The sequence below is a fragment of the Vicugna pacos genome, unplaced genomic scaffold (assembly GCF_048564905.1).
Source record: "Vicugna pacos unplaced genomic scaffold, VicPac4 scaffold_21, whole genome shotgun sequence".
Classification (NCBI taxonomy): domain Eukaryota; kingdom Metazoa; phylum Chordata; class Mammalia; order Artiodactyla; family Camelidae; genus Vicugna; species Vicugna pacos.
Window position 1 is genome coordinate 7516562 of NW_027328742.1, and position 21239 is coordinate 7537800.

Sequence of the window (21239 nt, forward strand, 5' to 3'; positions counted from 1 at the left end):
CTTCTCCTCCATCTTACCAACAACAAGAAAGGAGAATCTGACCTTAGAATCAGACAATCACAGAGCCCCTCCTGCACAGCGGGCCCGGCAGCACGTGTCATGTCCTCCGACCGTTACCTGTGGGACCGCCATGAATGCTCTCGAGACTCAAGGCCCGAGACCGCAGGCCGGGGGGGACACAGCTCCCCTCAATCTCCCCAGTAAAGGGGGACCACCTCTCGGCAAAGACATCTCACCCTCTTCTGCCCGAGGGACAGCTTGAAAGATACACAGGGAAACATAGTAGAGGGTGAGGGGGTAGGCAGCCCAGAAGAGCTCGTCTGCCCTTCCAAGGCAGAGTGGGGCCTTTGACATAATCACAGGGACAAAGTGAGGACGAATTTTTCCCTGCTCTGTTCCATTCTCCGTGACACGCCTTTCACTGCATAAGGAGCTCATTCGGATGCCCCTGGCAGTGTTTCTGATGTCCTAAATTGGCATGGTGGCTGTCAGGCAGGGGAGAGGGCCTGAGCCGTGCTGGTGCTGGGCCTGGGAGGCAGGAGACACCGGCTCCACCCCGAGCTCAACCAGCACCTCGTTCTGCGTCTCGGGAATCAGAGTCTCATCTATAAGCAAAGGGATGAAACTGTCCCAGGACAGGCTGTCCAACAGGAATGAAATGAGAGTCATGTAAATAACGTTTCCCAGTTGCCACGTTTAAAATGTAAAAAAAAAAACAAAAAACAAGTAACTGATTTTAAGAGCAGACCTTACTTATTCTACTGTATGTAAAATACTATCATTTTGACATGTAATCAATATAGAAAGTAACAAGATAGTTTATATTCTTTTTACTAGACAAGTTTCAGCGTCTGATGTGCATTTGACCTACAGCACATCTCAGCTCAGACCAGCCTCCTCCCCAGCACTCCTAACATCAGTGGCTGTGGCTACGCTATTGGACAGCAACTCCAGGGGTCCCACCAAGTTTCCTGGCTGGAAAGGGGGAGTAAGTGTCCACACTAACCCTAAAAGAATCTCTCTGAAACAAAAGCAGATTTACTTTTAAACGTCTGAAAGCCGGCGGGCTGCACCTCCTTTCCGCCTTGGCTACAAGACAGCCCTCCTCCTTGCTGATCCCATTCTGGATGTAGGGAAGCAATCTTTCACACAGCCAGGGTGGCCCGGCCTTCAGGTTGACTTGCCTGCTGTCTGTGTCCAGTCCCACGATGTCCTCCTACTCAAATAGGATGTAGAGGAGGGGGGTCTTCTCCCCAGAATTTTCGGGGGCCCCATCCAGCCACTTGGACTTGGGCAAGATGAAGAGTGACTCAGTGACGTTGTCGATCCTCTTCTCCACCACCCTGCAGTCCTCGTAGATTGAAGGCCACGTCGGTGCGCGGCTGCTCGGCCACCTCCCCATGCAGCACAAAAGACAAAGAGCTGAGAGTCGTAGAGCGTGGTGCCATACAGCTCCTCTGTGCGTGGAGCTTCTAGAAGGTCTCGGCCAAGAGGCAGTTGGTAATGGTGACAAGGCCCACGACATTGCGGTGGGTCTGGGAGTCACTCCATCCATTCTCGGGCACATAGTGATACCTATAGTAGATACAGAGTGCCCACTGGGAGCCGCACGGGCTGATTTGGCTCACCAAGGGGATTCCATTATAGATGCAAAAGAAATTCTCTAAGATGATCCCCACGGGTTGGACCACAACGGGGAGAGTCTGGTGGTCCTCAGTACACTGCACGTAGTCAGGGGCGCTCATGTTGCAGTCCCTGCCGAGAAGGGAGTGTAAATCGATGTACATACTGTGCTGTGGGCTGCGGGCCTCACTGGGTTGCAGCGACCTGGTGTGCACCATCCAGAAGGCAAGGGAAGTCCAAGCGAATCGTGGATAAGTTTGTCCTCAGAGTCTGCACATGGCTACTGAAGCTCAGATCACATTACCCAGCTTTTGGTCTAGGCTTCCATCCCCTGCAGAAAAGGGTCATTTCTTATTTTCTGTTTCCAACCACCTAGGCAGGCCCTGATGCAGTCGGTGCTCAAAACTGCTGAATAAAGGAATGAATAAAGGAACTGCTTCCCCACCCCTCAGCAGGATATAATGCAAAGAACCATAGTAGGATCAAAATATCTGGATTTCAACTCCAATTTATTTGAACTCCTAAGGTGCAGAATAATGGGTAAGAAAACTTGCTTTGGGGAGGAGGGTACAGTTCAGTGGTAGAGCATGTGCTTAGCATGTTCAAGGACCTAGGCTCAATCCTCAGTACCTCATTTTAGAACAATGAAACAAATAAATAAACTTAACTAACCCCCTCAAAAAATATTTTCTCAACTCAAAATTCAAAAAAAAACCCACCTTGCAATTGACACAACATTGTAAACTTGACTATAATTCAATTAAAAAAAAACTCCTTGCCTTACAAGAATATATCTGGATTATGGAATTATGCAGATGTAAAATGCCTAGGGTACCACCTGCATAAGAAGAAGGAACTGTACAAGTGTACTATCCCTCATTTATGAGCTATTTTTCCTTTGGGGAGGTTATAACCTCTCAGAGATATTTTTCTCATATTAAAAAAAAAAAAGAAAATATTACCTGATTCTCCATACTGCTGAAGAATCAGATAACCCTATGAAAGCATCTGAACCACAGAGTTTATTCAATAAATGTTTGTTGAATGAATGAATAAACAAGCAAAGTGAATGCTGCTCCCTGCCACAGACCATCATAATGGTACTGCTTGGAAATGCCAAGCCCACGTTCCACCCAAATCTACACTAACCACGTGGTTGACCTGGGCAGACCTGTGTGCTTCTCTCAACACCAGTTTATTCATAAATAGAAATGAGGGCAATAACACAAACCTAAAAGGGTTAGTGAGTCACGAATGAATAGTACCCCAACTTTGCAAGATGGAACCATTAAAGAAAATTGGACAAAGAGTCCATAGGCCCTCTCCATATTATCTCTTACAACTACATGGGAATCTACATTACATCTAAAAATAAAAAGTCTAATATTTTAAAGAGGCTATTGTGTTTAAATGAGCTCACTGTCTCAAATAAGGAACACACAGTACAATTAAGACAATGCGCAGCCCATGAGATGCACTCAGTAAATAGTCCCACTGAACCCACTGGTCCCTCCAACTTCAGAGCATGAGGATGTGTCCTCGTGGCCAGAGGCCACTGCACCTGAAGCTAACAAAGCTAATGGCCCCCACTTTCAAAAGCCCCTGCCACCAACCTAGGTCTAATTTTGTATTTGTAATTATTTTTCTTTTTATTAAATAGAAATCCCCAATTGCATAGCCTTCAGGTCACCAAAACCTGACCACAGAGATCATGATGGCAACCCTCCTTGGTGAAACAATAAAATGAAGAGCCATTTCCACAAGACCTCTGTGTAAATCTACTAGGGAACTTCATCCTGGACTGAGAGGAAGAGGACTGGGGAGGAGGGGGAAATCTGAGGCACACAGACCCATGGGCCACCTGTCCCACAATGGACATTACACTCAACCCTCACCCTCCAGGAACTTCAAAATACACACAGACAGAGTGCTGTGGACAATATATATGTATTTTTAAAGAAATTCCGACTCTCTAGCAGGTCTTGAATCTACAGAGACACAAATGGCTTATGTGTATAATGTTTCACAAAAGGCTTAAAATATTACCACCCCAACTTGACACATTAAGAAACTAGGGATAGAGGTTTATCACATTGTGCAAGATTAGAGAGATGCCACATCAGACACCGTATTTAAACCCAACCTTTGCTCCAGTGCTCACACAAGAAAGTGTGACATACTGCCCCTTTCCTGCCCTCTCCCTGCAATCAATCTCTGAAGAGTCTTTTCTGTGCCACGTGGAATCACAATCACATCAATTTACCACAAAGAGCTATGTGACTCCTTGGAGGACGTGTCAAAATCTAAAGGGTTGGGATGGGAGGAGAGATTTGCATCTTCTGTTTCTCAAAGGAAACATGGCTTTAAAAGAAACTGAAAAGCACTTATCTAGTCTAAGCCCTCATTGTGCAGAGAAGGAAATGGAGGCTCAGAAGAGATGAGGAAAGGGACTTATTAACAAATATTGCCTAAGTGCAGCACCAAGCCAGCCCTGGGCCCTTCTGGGGGAGTACCTGGAAGGCCCAGGAGAATGACTGTTAGAAAAAGGAAAGAGAAGAAGCATACAAGGCCCTGTCTCTATACCACCATACCATGAAGTTCCACCAAATTATCCAGTATGGGTGCAGCCAACATTTAGGTGGGCTAAACAGGTTATAGAAACCTGGAAGTCTCAACCATAGTGGAAATTCCAACTTTTACTGTTTTCTTCCAAGTTCAAGCATCAGTTCAGTGGGCGCTCCATACGAGGGACTACACAAGGCCTGGAGTCCTCCCAAATACAGATCTCTATTATCACGTGTGCACACCACACACAGGCCCACCAGAAGAAAAACGCCCACACATAAGATGGAATTACTGAAACAGAAAAGAGCCAACCAGCATATATTGCTAGCAAAAACGGTGCTGCTAGAAATAGACTCATGGACATAGAAAGCAAACTGTTGTTAGCAGGCAGGAAAGGGAGGATTAACAGATACACATTAATAAATATAAAATAAATGACAAGGACCTACTATATAGCACAGGGTACCATTTTCAATTACTTGTAATGAGTTGTACTAAAAACAATCTGAAAAACATTTATATACATATGCATAAGCTTATAACTGAATCTCTGCTGTAAATCTGAAGCTAACATGGTAAATTGACTACACTTCAATAAAAAATAATTTTATATAATAAGTAAAAATAAAAGCAACGCCATAAAAAAAAAGTAAAAGAACACGGTAATCCCCTTAGCTGTAGGTGGTGGAGAACTCTGCAAGCACCAAGTCCACTCGAACACTCCAGCACTGGCGGTCACTCATTCTAACCATCAGAGAATCACTTGGCTTCTACGAGGTTACTTTTCTCTTCAGTGAAAGGCTACAGTTGCATCTAATGATGTATTGAACCTCATCATTCACAAACCCAAGAATTAATGAGGATTTCCCATAGGCCTGGCTCTGGATAGATGAAAAGATAGGGTCCCAGATATATTCATGTGTAGAAGAAGTTTATGCCATAAAGACATTAATTCTTCCTGCTTTGATAGACAGATACATTGCAATTCTGATTAGAATTCCTTCTAGATATTTCATGGAATGTAACAAGTTAATTTATGGTCAGGAACAGCCAAGAAACTTCTTTAGAACCACCACTGGGAAGGGGTGGATAGGTCATGCATTTCAACTGGTCTTTCTGATGTGATGAAAACGTTCTGGAATAATAATGGTTGCACAAATGTGAATATGCTAAAAGCTGCTGAATTGTAACATTTAAGTGGGTGGACTTCATGGTGTGTGAACAATATCACAATAAAGCTGTTATATGAAAACATCCTTCTTGCCAATTATTTTTCCCTCTATACTACTAGTCTGTCCCACAATTTAAGAAAAACAAAGAAAAACAAAACAAAACAAAACAAACCAGATTTTGCCAGGAGCTCTTTAGGAGTGCAGTGTCACTGGGTCTCCAACGCCTCGGGTTGTGCTGTTCCTGTTAACACACAATAGCTGGGCTGGACTAGTTAGGGACTATAAGTATCTTTTTAAGATCAACGGTCTCACGTTTCACCCTGGGAGAGTGAAGGATGGAGGATGAGACAGCCTCATGCCTTCAGCTCATTTTTAACTGAACAAAGCCCTGCTTTCACCACTGTAATTCCTCTCAGTATAAAAACACGTTACATCAACAAGCACCGCCATCATAACACCTGAAAGAGTTCAAGGTACTTACCTGGGGCAGAAATACTGATCAAGGAGACAGACGCTCCCTCAGCACTGCTGCTCCATTTTCCCGACTCCATCAGGAGAAGCTGGGCGTTAGAGCCGCGGGCTCTCAGCCCAGGGAGCAGCACCCACGCCGCTAATCTCGACCTCAGGGATCGGGAAACGGAGAGGAAGGCAGCCCCGGTGTCGCGGGGCAGGGAGAGCGGGGTGGGGGACGCGGGCTGCAGCCCCGCTCGGAGGCCAGCCCCAGCCCCAGCCCAAGCCGCCCGCCCCGTCCGGGTGTGCAGACCTCGCCCACCCGGGACACAGCCCGCCCAGTGGTGGGGACGGGTCGGCGGCCAAGGAGAGGAAGCCCGGGAGGAGAGGACTCGCGGGCGGGAGAGGGGAAGGGGACGCCAGCCGCGGACTGAGGGGAGCCCGGCTGGGCCAGAGGCGGCAGGGGCACACCTGGCCCTGGAAAGCTGTGGCCGGGGCGCCGGGGCAGGTGACGCGGGCAGAGGGGCCTGGCCCGAGCAATCCAGCTGAACACACGCTGACTGGCGCCCTGGGGGGCTGCGACACGCCGACCGCCCTCCCGCAGCCGCCTCACCCCTTTCCCGATATCCCCTCACCTTGCACTTCCACAGCCAGAGGCCCCGGCCCCAGGCAGGAGCCAAAGGCCTACAGGGCGACAGAGCTGAGAAGCCATTGGGGCCGATCCCCGGCTCGGAGCTGGAACTTCCAACCCGCGGTCCAGCTGGCAGCGACTGCGCATGCGCAGGAGGGCCATCGATCTGCTCTGGGTCCTGAGAGAGAAGGGGAACCGAGGGAGGGAGAAGAGGGGAGGAGAAGGGGAGGAGGGGAAAAGTGGAGGGAGACACATGGACAGGAGGAGCAGAGAGAAGGCAGTTATCTGGAACTGGGAGGGGAGTAGCAGAGATGGGGAGAAAGCGTTTTACCTCTTGGGGCATCCCGAAGGAGGCAGCAGTCCTGCCTATACACCCTTCTCTAACCCGTCATTGCCCACAGCTCATATTTTACGTCCCTGGCCCAGCCCTCCAGCTAAGGTCTCTGCAGAAACCTTACGGGTATCACACCCGTTGCCCCCACAAGGAGCTAGGTTTACTGTTGCTCCGGGAACCAAGCACCCGCAGGTGTTGTTTCTCAGAACTACCTTGGGAAGAGTACATATTCCCCTTTTACACGCTGGGAAACAGGCAGGCACGATCTCTGCCTTAGCTCCACTGTCCCAAGTGTTGGGCTGGCAGGGAGCGGGAGGTAAAATGTCAGAGCCCCAGAAGGAGCAGACTGCCTGAGTGTTGGTGTATAGTCCCCATCCCTCCTGGGTAAACCACACCCCAACCTCTGGGAATAATCAAGGGCTCACGGTAGGCCCCTGTGTGTGGGAGAGCTGCCCTCAGTCCCAGTACCCAGCTTGCTAGGTAGGTGGAAGTGTTATTGAGTCCAAATTCATTCTCCTCAGTGCAGGACAGGCCAGTAAGTTGGGAGACCAAGTGTTGGGGCATGGAATAGCAAGTTTCTGTAGACCTAGATGGCAAACTAATGTCCTAGAAAACCATCTCGCCAAGTCAGAATTCAGGCTGCTTTCCTATGTGCTTGGTTTTTGCAAACTTCTTGGTGTAGGAATTCCTTCTTTTTAGAATCCTTTGTTCTTGCAGCTATCTCCCGGGGTCAGATCCCTGTAAACCTCCAACAAAACAAACGTTATTTTCTATTCTGCAACTTGTTATCTTTATATGATTGGAAAAGTGTTAAATACCCTTAAAGGTCAGAGCCTTCCAAATAGGCTCTCCTGTATATTTTAGGCTCTAGGCAACATTGTTTTACAAGCAAGATGAAGCCTAGGAGACAGAGCACAGGGTTAAAGTCAAAGGAACAGATCTAATATGGAGTCAGATTTCTTCTTTTCTATTACTGTGGCAGAAGCCACTTGAGGATTTAAGTCCCTTTAAGTTAAAAATAAGTAAAACTTTAAAGGAATTTACATACATTGGTGGGAACGTGCATAGAATATCTGGAACAGCACACAAAGGATTGTAAACATTGGCATCTCCAGGGAGGCGTGTAAGAACAGAGGATGAGGGAAAACTTCTTTCACTTGAGTATTTTTTGCTCTGTTTGAATTTTTTTATCCATATGCATATATTTCTTTTTCAGTTAAAATAAATGTGTAATGGAGCAATGGAGTAACTAGCTCAGCAAATACAGCAGCCATAGACTCACTGAGTCATCACTTTTGATTTAAGCCAGGAAGCATTGTTTGTCTCTCTCCTATGTGTCCAGTGTTGTTTTAAAACTTCTTTTATATATTTTTTTTTATAAAATAATAACATGCTATCCCTCACCCCTGCCCAGGGCTGGTGGAAAACCAACTGAGTCTTTATTGAGTTGTTTTCCAAGGAGTAGAGATGAGTTATAAACAGAACACAACTTCAGGGCAAAACAGGCGGAGTGGTTTTCCAGCAGGCCAATAGCGCTGACCGGTTTTCAATAGAGGTGCACAGAGGCTGAGAGAGAAAGCCTCCAGGACCCTACAGAAAGCTGCCCAAAGTGTCTTCCCCATGGCACTACTGAAATAGGAAAGAAGAAATCTGAATCCATATTAGATCTGTTCCTTTGACTTTAACCCTGTGCCCTGTGTCCTAGGCTTAGTCTTGTTGTTTCTGCACCTTTTGTGAAACAATGTAGCCTAGATCCTGAAATATACAGGAGACCCTATTCTCAAGGCTCTGACTTTGAAGGATATTAACACTTTTCCATTCGTATAAAGATAACAAGATACAAAATAGAAAATAACATTTGCTTGTTGGAGGTTTACAAGGATCTGACCCAGGTGAAGAGCTGCAAGAACAAAGGATTCTAACAACAAAGAATTCATACACCAAGATTGCAACAACCAAGCATTCCCGCTTCCGCTTTTTAATATAAGAGCCTGAATTCAGATTTGGGATGATGGTTCTCCAGGACATTGGTCTACCATCTTCTCCGCTGGCTTTACAAATTTAAGCCGCTCTTTCTTGCCCCAAATCCTTGTCTCCTGTTGTGTTGGCCTGTAATACACGAGTAGAACAAGCCTGGACTCGGAAACACAAACATACATTGAAAGTACGCATTTGGTATATTAAATGACATGCTTCCACTCGTATTCCTGAGGTTATCTTCTCTTGACCACTCCTACTATATTTTTGAAAAACCTGTCATGTGGACACAATTCCATCTCTAGCTACTACCCTTCCAGGTAAGAACTGATGCCAAGAAGGTAATGAAAGTTGCTAGAAGGTATTACCTCGCCAAAAAAGAGCAGAAGTGGGTTCTGGCTGATGTTCAGGAGCAGGCCGGGGCACCTGACCAGATGTCATAAGTACGGATAGACATCTGGGCACCAAAGGAGAAGCTTCTAAACTTCCATGAGGGACTTGTTGGATAGGAAGGAACAGTCCCAGACTATAGTTCTGATCCCACCACGAGCTTCCTGGGCAAGGCTGGGCAAGTTATTTAAATTCTCTAGACCCGTGCTGTCCAACACGGGAGCCACCAGCCACATGCAGGATTATGATGTTATTCTGTAGCCAGACAGAATTATAAATAAACACTTTATTGCAAAGGGTCAGCAGGTATAATATTTAAAAACATTATTGGTTATCTTGCCCTAACAAGTTATTTTTGTATGTCTAGATTTCTGTGGTTTGTAATGCCTGCAACTAATGATTCCCTTACAGTGAGGTATTTTGAAATTATAAGTTACTGGACACAGTACACTCATATCACAGTTGAAAAAACTGATCCAAATAAGCAAGGTGATCTGACTTATTAGTTATGAGCAGGGGCTCTGGGGCCAGCCTGCATAAGTATTAATTCTCACTCTCCCTCCAGGGAGTTCTGTGTGAATCTTGGACAAATTATTGTTGTTGTTGTTGTCGTTGTCGTTGTCGTTGTTATTATTTGTGCCTCTTTTTCCTTACCTTTTAAATAGCGAGGAATATGTTGACTCTATCCCCTACAGTGTTGGCAGGATTAAATGAGTAAACGTCTGTGCTGCCCACTTCCTGGGTTTCAGCATTCTCCAGGCAATCAGTGCCAAACGCAGTGGCATTCTCCACTGTCTTCGTCAGTCTGGGATTCTGTAACAAATTACCGTGGGTCGGGTGGCTTAAACAACCAGCATATTCCTTACGGTTTGGAGGCTGAGGCTTTCAAGGTCAGTGTATCTGGGAGAGGATTGCCAGCTCGAAGATGGCTGTCTTCCCACTATCTTCATGGCCCAGAGAGGAGAGAGAAGCAAGCACTTTGGGGCCCTGTATAAGAACACTAATACCATTCATGAGGGCTCTACTCTCATGACCTCATTTTATCCTACTAATCACCTCCCAAAGGCCCCGCCTCCCTGTACCATCACCCTGGGAGATGAGGTTTTGACAGATGGATTTTGAGGGGATGCATTCAGTCCACACATTGGCTAACTCTCCCAAATATGCAGTCATCAAACCTGTAGCTAATTTCAAAATAATGTTTATATCTCTCTACCCATTTCCATTCCTACATCTACTAACACTGAAGCCCTGTTACATTTTATTTCTTATTTTCCTTGTAGAGGTTTAATTGATTCCTCTAACTCCAAGGCTTCACTCGCTCCAGTCTGCTTGACAGCCCTGCCAGGTAGGTCTTCCTTAAATCACCTTCCCACTTCACCTGGTTGTTTTTTAGCGGTAAATGTCAGAATTCTCTCCACACCCGATCCTACACCTTTAATCCCTTACACTACCGCTCACTATGTTATTTTCCTATTACCACTGTAACAAATTCCCATAAGCTTAATAGCTTAAACTAGCACAGAATTTTCAGCTTATGGGTGTGTAGGTCAGAGATCCAACACAGTTCTCATTGGGCTAAATTCAAGGTACCAGCAGGATTCCTTCCTTCTAGAGGGTCTAGAAGAGAATGTTTCCTTTTTTTTTCCCCCAGTTTACAGAGGTCACCCACCTTCCATAGCTTGTGCCCCTCAACTTCCTCCATTTTCATGGTCAGCAGCCTTTCTGAACATTGCTCCATCGCTACACCTCCCTCTGATTTTAAACTCAGCTGGGAAATATCCTCCATTTTAAGGACACCTGTGATTACATTGGGCCCACTTGGACAATCCGGGCTACTCACCCTATTGTCTCATCTCAGGATCCCCTTGTCCCATCCCACTCAGGCAGTATGTATGTGGCTGTGACATTCACCTTGTGTAACATTTTCTCTCATGAGCAATTTATGGTTCAAGGCACTTATAAGTGCCTTTTTGTTTTTCTTCCTTATCCTTTCTACATTCAGTATGTCTGGTGAGATTATATGAATCCTTTTTATTTGTGCCCCTGCACTAATCTTTAATAATGTATCATGGGTTTAAAAGGCTAACTAATAGACAATTTAGGAGACAGAAATCCTCTAAGATTTTTATCCTAAAATATCTGTCATCCCTTTTGCCATGTACAGTAACATGGCACAGGTGGCTACCCTGTGGCCGGGGAGGGACATGATTCTGCCATCACACTCCTCTCATTCTCACCAATGTGCTGATCAACTAACCAAGGACCTATGCTCTCCACTTCACTCACTTCCTCCTCCTTTCCATTGACTATCCTGTTCCCACCGCTTCCTTCATTCACCACATCAGGATTTCATGACCACATTCTTCTCTAAATGAAATGGGTATCTTGCATCTAATGTCTGACAGCTGTTCTTATTGTATATGCACACACTGTCCTACACATAATCCCGTCCATCTCTTTATTTTCCTTGAATCATCCAGAAGAATCAGTTCCATGATGATGATGACGATAGTGACAATGATGACAGGGGCCTCTCAAGGATTCTGATAAAGAGGGAATCGATAAAGGGAGGGAATCATTGCAAAATTGCCCCAGAAACAGGCTTAAAGGTAAATAACTCTTATAGTGTTTAATGAAATTGACTAATATTTAACTATTTTTAAGACTTTATATCACTGAATTTAAAATTTTAACGGGAATTTTCATTCACCACTAACCAAGATTCAACTCTAGGACCAAAATCTAAGGATTTCTGTCTTCTAAAAAATTGCCCACTAGCCTTTTAAACACGTGATCCTTTTAAAAAGTTTAGTGCTGGGCTGACAATAAGCAGGATTCATATAATCTCACGAGACAGAGTGAATGTGGAAAGACTAAGAAATAAAAACAAAAAGCCATTCATAACGTCTTGAACTTTACGTTGCTCATAGGAGAAAATGTTTGCCAATGTGAGTGTCACATCAACATGATGACTGAGTGGGATGGGGAAGCTGATCTTCCTCATCAGTCATTTATGCTGATTTGTTAGATGCCAAAACAGTTTCCTCATTGAAATTGCTTCTAACAAATATGGAAGAATTTAGGTTCTACCAAAAGCAGGCTAAACATTTTCCCCTGCTTTCAGGTCTCTGGACTGAATGTCCCCACAAGAAGGACATGATTATGTTTCATAGGGAAGTCTTCCTGAGAAGCAACAGGCTTTCCTAGGGCAGAACTGCAGGGCCCCCCATGGAGGGCTGGAGGAGGGCTAGAGGGGACACTGGAAACACAGCAGGAGTGAGTTCAGATACTGCTGCTCAGGTCGCCAAAGTCAGCATTGCTATCTCTAAGGATATGACATTCTCCCAAATGTTCCATGAGTGAAGGAGCCTGTGAACACTAAGCAGGTTGTTAAGACACAGCAGCACATAACTTGTGTGACAACACAATTAGAGTATGATTTGATATTTGGAAAATAATTAGCCCATTGTTCTTTGAAACTGCAGCAGTAGCAATAGAAATAAAAAAGACTGAGCCGTCTTGGAGACAACAATCAATAAACAATTCTAAATCTGCAGAATTCCTTGACAATATTCAAGCAATGAGCTAGATGTGTGCTGCAGATACCTCTTACTGCAGGGCTCACTCCTGCAAAGCATAGAACTAGTTTCTCAGCACACAGAGGGAACCAAGTCAAGATTCCTAATCTTTTGAGATTTACTATATGGCTGGAAAGATCAGACAAGTACATACAGCCAAATATGATTAAATGTAATCAAATATTATCAAATGTGATTTGAGCACAGACAAAAGTGAAATTCCTTTCACCTGGGATGTAGAGAGACTTCTTCAGAAAATGTGGCTTTGGAGACGGCCAAAGACATGGGTGGAATTTTGGCAGAACAGGATGTAAGGAATTTAAAAACTTATTCTAAAATTCATATAAAAATTCAAAGGATCCAAATATCCAAAACAACTTTGAACAAGAAAAACAAAGTTGGAAGACTTGCACTATCTGATTTTCAGACTTTATTTTATAAAGCTACAGTAATCAGAAATTATGGTGTTGGTGTAAAACAGGAAAATAGAATAATGGAACACAATAGAATGTTCAGAACTAAACCAACACTTATACAGACAATTGATTCTCAAAAAGGATGCTGTGGAGAAAGGGTCTTTTCAACATGTACTGCTGGAACAATTAGATAGTGATACACAAAAAAAAATGAACTTTGATCCACACCTCACAAAATATACAAAATTTACCTCAAAATGGATCATAGATCTTAATAGGAAATCTAAAACTATAAAAGAGCTAGGAGAACAAGCATAGGCTTAAGCTTTATGGCCTTGGGTTTGGCAAATATTTCTTTGCTATGACACCAAAAGTATCATCTATTTTAAAAAGAAACTGATAGAGTGAACTTTGTCAACATTAAGACTCTTCAAAGCTCTTCTAAACACTGCTAAGCAAATGAAAAGACAAGCCATAGACAGAAGCTATTTGCAGATCATAAATCTGATAAAGGTCTCTCTTTGTATCTGATCCAGAATAGAGGTCTCAAAATTCAATAATAATTCTAACACCTGAATGAATGAATGAGGCCAGAAAACACAATTCAGTAAAGATATCCAGATGGATAATAAGCATATGAAAAGATGCTGATTAAAGATGTCATTAGTCATTAGAGAAATACTTTTAAAAGCCACAGTAAGATACTAGTTCACATACATACTAGAAAGAATACGATTAGAAAGACTGACCTTACAAGGTGCTGGCAAGGAAGTAGAGCAACCAGAACTGATACACACCACGAGGAATTTACAATAGTACAACCATTTTGGAAAAGTCTTTAACAGATTCTTTTAAAAAGGTAAACACCTATGTACCATATAATCCAGACATTCCTCATCTGGTGCTTTAGAAAGGAAAAGCATATGTCCATACAAAGACTTGTAACCAAATATTCACTGCTATTTTATTTATAATAGCACAAGTTGTAGATAACCCATACATCCATCAAGAAGTAAATGCAGAAAGAAATGATGGTCTATACAAACACTGCTCACAATAAACTCTTCAGTAAAAACTCAGCACTAAACAATACTCTACTATAAGACAAATAAGCTATTAATACAGCAACACAGATGATTCTCAAAATAATTACACTGAATGAAAGAAGTCAGACAACATAGAGTAGATAATGCATGAACCCATTCATATAAGGATCTTGAAAATGCAAACCAATATGTTGTGATAGAAAGCAGATCAATGGTTCCCAGGGGAAGAGACGGGGAGGGAGGGAGGGACAACAAAAGGCAGGAGAGAAGCTTTGTGGGTGATGGGTATGTTCACTGTCTTGAGTGTGGTCATGGTTTCTTGGGGATATTCTTATGTCAAAATGTATTAAGCTGTACATTTTAAACGTGTGAAAATTATTTTGCCAAGTATACCTCAAAGCTGTTTTAAGAAAAAAGGCACTTTAGTCCTGATCCACCTCAGCGCCTGATTGGAGTGACATGATCAGTCCCTCACACTGTCTGCCTAACGGGAAGGTAGAAAAGCTCTCACGGAAGATAACATGGATTTTTCATTTGCAATGTCTGCCATGTAATAAAGAATTTCTAGACATGCAACATGTCCAGACTATATGACAGATAACATGAGAATAAGGAGCATTAGACAAAGGATGCAAACCCCCAGGTGATGTAGGCATCAGAGCTACCAATAAAGGCTATAAAATACTTTTAATATATTCAAGAAAATAAGGAAATGATGGGAGAATAGATAACAGGGTAGAGACTTTCACCAGAGAAATATACTGGAATGTATTTTTAAGAAAAATCAAACAGATACTCTAGAACTGAAGCTTTCAGCTCTGGAAACAGGTAAACAGAGCTAATTAGGATCTCTTTTAAGTAAAACTTTCAGTAATTCCGGGTAAAATATAACAACAATGTAACACAGAGCTAACTATGGAGAGAGAAGTTCCCTGATGACAAAACAAAGGGGACATTTAAAGCCCAGAGTGGTCATCTTGTGAGCTGATGCCACCGCACCCTGGAGGGAAGGGGTTTTCATCTGCACATAAATAGGGATACAATGTCCATTTAGGAAAAAGGGTCCATACCAGATGTTGAAGACTCTTCCTCTATATCTATATAGTCAGAGACAGAGATGTAAAGTGGCAGCAGAGGTCACAGTGACACAGGGCCCTGGGCCAAGGAGTGTGAGCACCTCTGCAAGCTGGGAAAGGTAGGAAGACGAATCCCTCCCAAGAGCCTCGGTGTGGAACTTAGCCTTGGCCACTCGTTGGTTTTAGCAACTGACATTGACCTTGCACTTCTGCACCCTAGAACAGTGGGAAGATGAATGTGTATTGCTTTAAGCCACTGAGTCTGTGGTCCTTTGTTACAACAGCAATAGGAAAGGAACTCAGGAACCAATATGAACTTGAACCACAGGCTGCCTGCTGTGCTGGCTGGAAGTCCTTTGTCTCTGATCCTGGGGGAGTGTCCTGTCCTCTGGCAGCATCCACAAACTACCTCATGCCAACTTGGCAGTTTGCAGAGGGTTAAATCTTAACCCTGCACAGTTCTTGATATTTAGTTAATAAAAATGATGGTGTCATCATGGGTATTTTTCCATCTTTTAAATACCCTTCAGTCTTCTAATAAAGCTACTTCTAATTAAGAGACTGTGTAAATAGTTTTCAATCTTCATAATAAATAACTGTGGTTTTATCTGGTTACTTAAATTATGAATAATAATGTTCACATTTGTAAAAGTTATTAAAATCAACATTGTTTAATGAAAAGATCATTTCTTTTTGCATGAACATGTATTAACTACAAGAAATGTTCCATGCTTTGTTCTACGATTTACTGTTAGAGCCTTAAAGAATAATATTTTCCTCAAAAGATATTACGACAAAGGGATTTCTTTTGGTGGAACAGTTCCGGCATCAAATCTGGTGCATGTCTCAGGCCACTGGCAACACAGAGATGATAGAAATTAGGAGGCATTATAAACACAGAATCATTTTTAAAGGAATTAAAAAAACTGGATGTGTGTAACCAAAGAATCAGAGGATATTCTGGTGAAATAAATGTATTTTTCAGCTTAAGCAAGACACGGGGTGAATAAATCTGAAATGAAAAAAACACCCAGAGATTAGCAGCGAGTCATGCATGCAGTGTGAATGATCAAAACCAAGTTGTTTCCAAACCAGTGTGCAGGCTTGATGCCTTCATGAATCAAATCTGTGTGGCAACAGGCCACCTCGAATACATGTTGATGAGGTATTTATAAGCCCTTCACCATCCCAAATCAAAGCCCACGCACGAGCCACAAGACCATCACCTACACATTTGGAAAACACACAACATGGTGAATAGCACTTTTCTTGTTCAGTAGCCGGTGGCCGCGAACTGTGAGCAGACAGAGATACAGGGACACAGAGGCACCTCCCCTCACTCAGCTGATAAACTTCCGTGCATTCCTGGGGACAGGATTGTCATAAAATTCACCATGGATTGATCCTCCTCCTAGGAAAGGAACCGTAGGGCTGTCATTAGGTTTGAGCAGGGGTGGGTGGAGGATCTCGGAAGAGTTGTTTCAGAACAACCAATAGAATTCTTGGCCACCGTGACCACGAAAGACAAGTCCCCTGCCATCCCGGTAGGCACTTGGGCTCCTGACAAAAGCTGGGCTCAGTAAAGGATTAAGTAGAAGGCACAGGCCTGAGGGATGCCCCAGCAATAGGCAGGAGGTAGGGCCTGGTTTATACTGCTCTAGGTGTATCCCAGCCTCATCTGAATACGAAATCAGAAATTTGCAAAACAGCAGAGTTGGGGTGGATCATCCACTCCAGACTCCTCACCTTACAGTTAAAAGGGTGGCAACCCTGACAGGCAAAGCAACGTGCTAAAGGCAGAGCGTGGAAGTGGCAGCGCCAGATGAAACGCAGCGTGAAACCCCCGTTCAAGGCCGCTGACTCTGACGACGGGGCCAAGGTTTCCAACGAGGAGAATAAGACAGTGTAAATACTTTGTTCCCCCTAAAACCCCAAATGTTTTTTAAAGGCACAAAAACTCACCTTAACTAGCTCTCTTCTGAGGGGGCTCTCTTCTGCTTCTTCGTCTTTCTGTCTCCATTTCCCTCTCTCAGACACAAACACATTCAGTTTTGTGAAAGGGGACTTCCTGCCATACAAAGACAGACTTCACATCTTCAGAAAGATACCTGACAAAGCACGTTTCTCAATTCAAGTCTTTGTGTGAGTTCTGGGCAACTGGCTTATTTTCTAGAACAATCGGTAGTTACAAAATCAGGAAATCATTTTCCACAAAGGAAGAGTTCAGGTCCGTGTTGATAAAGCTGGGGATGTCACATTTCATGAGTCTGTTCGGCTCCTCCTCTGGCCACCTACTGCTTCTGATGGCTTCCTGGAGCGGAATATCACTGTAAAGGGCTATGGTAGGGATACCAGCTTTGGCCTTGTCCAAGTGGTCCACTCCATTGATGTAGCAGTGAAAGAGGGACCTAGATTCGTGATTGCACTGCCAGAGAACACCTTGGGCAGCAGCCATCTTCCAAAGTCTGACACAAAGCTGTTCAGTCTGAATCTCTTCTCGGGAGACTCTGCATTGCTATAAAGAAAACCAAAATAAAATATCGTTCACACTTTAGCTCGGTGACCTGAAGAATCAGTTTTTGCCATCTACTGAGAGTAAATCCCTGCACAGAGCATACTGACATGCACTGGAAGTGAAAGACATCACTTCTGAACACATACAATTAAACCTAAGGCAAAAGTCTAAAGTGAGGGCCCTTGGACCAACCTGAAAAGACATCGTTCCCTGAGAATCCTCAATATTGGTGTCTCGTACACCAGTGTTTCTCCGTGGGACACTCAGATCTCTTCATCAGGATTCGTTAAAGTGCTTCTTAAAATGCAGTATTCTGGGGTGCACACCCTCAGAGTCTCCAGAGGTAGAGACTGGTAGTCTGTATTTTCATAGCCACCAGGATCACTAAACATGCTCAGGTTTAGCACCGTGGTCTACATCGGGTCACCTGAGCATCGACAATTCTGTCTCACGGGGTGGGGGGTGCCATGTGTGTCAGGGTGCTGTCCTACCCACGTGTCTCCCCTGATTCTCAGAACTGACAGTGCTGCCCCATTGGGCACGAAATACCACCATTTCACAATGCATACGCAGGGCGCCCGACTGACAGATACAATCAGTGATAGGACAGGGGACAAAACTCAGCTTCCTGATACCTACTTTCAGAAGAGTGATCAATTCAAGGGTAATAAATCAGTGAATGAGTGAATAACATGACTCTCGTTAGTCCCACGAGTGCCTGGAAGAGCAAGCCTGGGCACACTGAGAACCATAACAGCCCATCTACTTAAATGTCATCCTCCACAGATCTATGTAAAGGTTACTTCCATCCAGGCAGTGACTCCAGAAGGGCAAGAATCATGTATGAACACACTCTCAAATCCAGAACAGAACCTGACAACAATTAGGCTCTGGAGTCTGTGTTTAGCGAGTGTGGAATCTCAGTGATTCCAGCTCTTACACATTGTCTTCCCATCCCACCCCTCACGATATGGCCCCTATGACCAGTTCTCCCAGGGCTGGGGCCACGGAACCCATTTATAGGACTGGAAGAATCTGATCATATAAACCATCCCCCAGATTATCATCAAGAGTCACCTGCATTTCAGGGATCAGTAATCCCAGAAGCTTTGCAGTTCAGGCAGCTGAGGGATTTTTATATCAGCTCTGTCTTCTACTGTGACTGCCTGGGTGACATCAGACAAGGAATTCTGAAAAGCCTGAACTTTTCCTTTCAGGAATAATCTAATTAACAAATCTCGTTGACCACTCAAGAAATGTGATGTGAAGATCAATGATTTACACAGGAGTACAACATTCACTAGGTCGTGGATTTAGAATCAGAGAAAAATCATTTGAGAAAGATTGACAGAATGTAGCTTTAATGCGAATTTAAGTAGTCTTACCTTTCAGTAAATCATCTTCCCCTACTTATCACTTCACCCAAGTTTAAAAATGTTTGAGAACAGGGATGAGTGTGCCAGCAATCTGAGACCCAATAACCTAAAATGTCACCTAGGAAAAAGAGGGGAGTAACATATTTTTAAAAAGCATGGTGAGGATGGCGGGGCCATCACCAACCCCAGACTAAGAAGCTCTGAGTAATAGCTTTCCTGCCTGCCTGGGACATCAGCTGATATGAAAATCCACCCAGAAAACTCACTGTCCAGCAGCTCTTCCGTAACACAGGATACACTTTCTCAGAATTAAGAATTGCGTCCAGTAACCACTTCGCTGAAGAATAAAGACAAAGGAGAACAAGAGATTTCTGCCCCTCCCAAGGGAGAGCCCAGACCTCGGGCTGCATGCACTGCGTCCACCTCCCTGGAGAAGAATAAACTGGACAAGGGCGTTCTGCGAAACTGGGGCAACAAATGTTGAGATGGGAACAAATTGATCAGCTGACCAGGGACAGCCCCCTCCGTCGCTGCCTTGGCGGCTGCCTCAGTGCTCTCAGCCCATCCTGCCCACCTCTGGTGGCTAAGCTGTCAGGGAAACTGCTTTGCGACCTGGAGCAAGAGAGGCTGCCCTCAGGCCAAGCTGCGGAAAAGATGGGAGCTAAACCCCCTGCTCCCAAGCAGCAGGCTCCATACCCCCGCCAACACCCCGCGGCCCCCGCACCCTACTGCAACCCCGGGGAAATATGACCCGAAGAAGTGTGACCTGGGAACGAGGGGCAGCAGAGGCCGCCCCCACGTCAGGCCTCCAGAGAGATTGGTGCTTATCCTCCAGCAGTCCAGGGGCAGCCCCCTGTCCTCTCCACCTCCTGATCTCACTGCGCCCACCTCCCAGGAGCAATCAGACCGGGTGTGGGGTGTCAGGCGAATCTTGCGCCGGAGAGGACGTCCCCAGGCCAGGTCAGGGGAGAGGAGAAGAAGTGGCCCCATTAGGCGGGGCAGCAGGCCGTCGCAACTGCTTCTGCCCCTCGACCTCATCGGGCCCGTCTCCCAGGAGCAAGCTGACCTGGAGACGGGCATCCGGCTTCTTGGGCAGCAGAGGACGCCCCCAGGATTGGTCGTGGGGAAGACGAGAGCAAATTGACAGGCCCTGCGCTGCAGGTCTTCTACCTCCGCCATCGCCACCCCCGCACCTTAAAGTCACCGCCCAGGGCGCCCCTCCCCCAGCAGGCTGATTGGGACAGGTGCGTCTGGTGATCTGGGGCAGGAGAGGCCACTCCCACACCAGGCCATCGGGAAGACGGGAGCCAATCCACCAGCTCCCCAAGGCAGCCCCTACCCCCGCAGCAGCCACCACTCTTGCCCATGACCTCACAGTGGCCTCCTCTAGGGAGCAGGCTGACCTGGAGATGGACGTCCGGCGAACTTGGGACAACAGGGACCGTCCCCAGGGCAAACCATGAGGGGAAGTGGGAGCAAATGGACAAGCTCCATGGGAAAACCTGCCGCTGCTGCCACCACCCCCAAAGTACCAAGTCCAACTCCCGGGGTCAGGCCGACTAGGATACACGGGTCTCGTAACACAGGGCAACAGCGACAGCCCCCAGGGCAAGACGCGGGGAAGATGGGAGCAAATGGGCCGCTCCCCCGCTGCAGGCCGCCGACCACCACCACCCCTGCACCCTGACTACCCTGCCTCCCGCCCCCAGCAGGCAAAGTGGGACAGGGGTGTCCCGGGACCTGGAGCAGCAGAGGCCGCCTTCAGGCCACGCGGTGCAGACATGGAGCTAATCCACAAGATCCTCCGGGGCAGCCTCCCTATGCCCGCAGCCACCACCTTACCAGCCCCCTGACCGCACCGCACCCATCTCCCAGGAGCAAGCTCACCTGGAGTCGGACCTCAGGCAAATCTCCGGCGGCAGAGGTCGCCCCCAAGCCAGGCCACGGGGGAGAGAAGAAATGGAGCAGCTCCCTGGAACACATCCCCTGCCCCTGCCGCCTCCGCCGCCGCCTCCCAGGAGCAAGCTCATCTGGAGAACCGCGTCCCGCCTCTAGGGCAGCAGAAGCCGCCCCTCGCTCCGCCGCTG

At 45.6% G+C, this 21239-nt stretch overlaps 1 protein-coding gene and 1 long non-coding RNA gene across 2 annotated transcripts in view; both read right to left on the reverse strand.

Moving 5' to 3' along the window:
• The window catches only part of LOC140694305 (uncharacterized), a 40624-nt gene extending 30811 nt beyond the window's left edge, over positions 1 to 9813 (reverse strand). Inside the window, exons 1-2 of the mRNA XM_072957607.1 lie at positions 9797 to 9813; positions 6446 to 6619 (exon numbers count right to left, since the gene is read on the reverse strand). Coding sequence (XP_072813708.1) covers positions 6446 to 6603 — 158 coding nt within the window. The 5' untranslated portion in view covers positions 6604 to 6619; positions 9797 to 9813. The remainder of the gene's footprint in view (positions 1 to 6445; positions 6620 to 9796) is intronic.
• A 7725-nt stretch (positions 9814 to 17538) lies between these two features.
• LOC140694316 (uncharacterized) lies at positions 17539 to 21239 on the reverse strand. The gene is made up of 3 exons (XR_012070047.1): positions 21040 to 21239; positions 19162 to 19270; positions 17539 to 17776 (listed from the first exon to the last, which is right to left on the reverse strand). It is a non-coding gene; the product is annotated as an uncharacterized lncRNA (long non-coding RNA).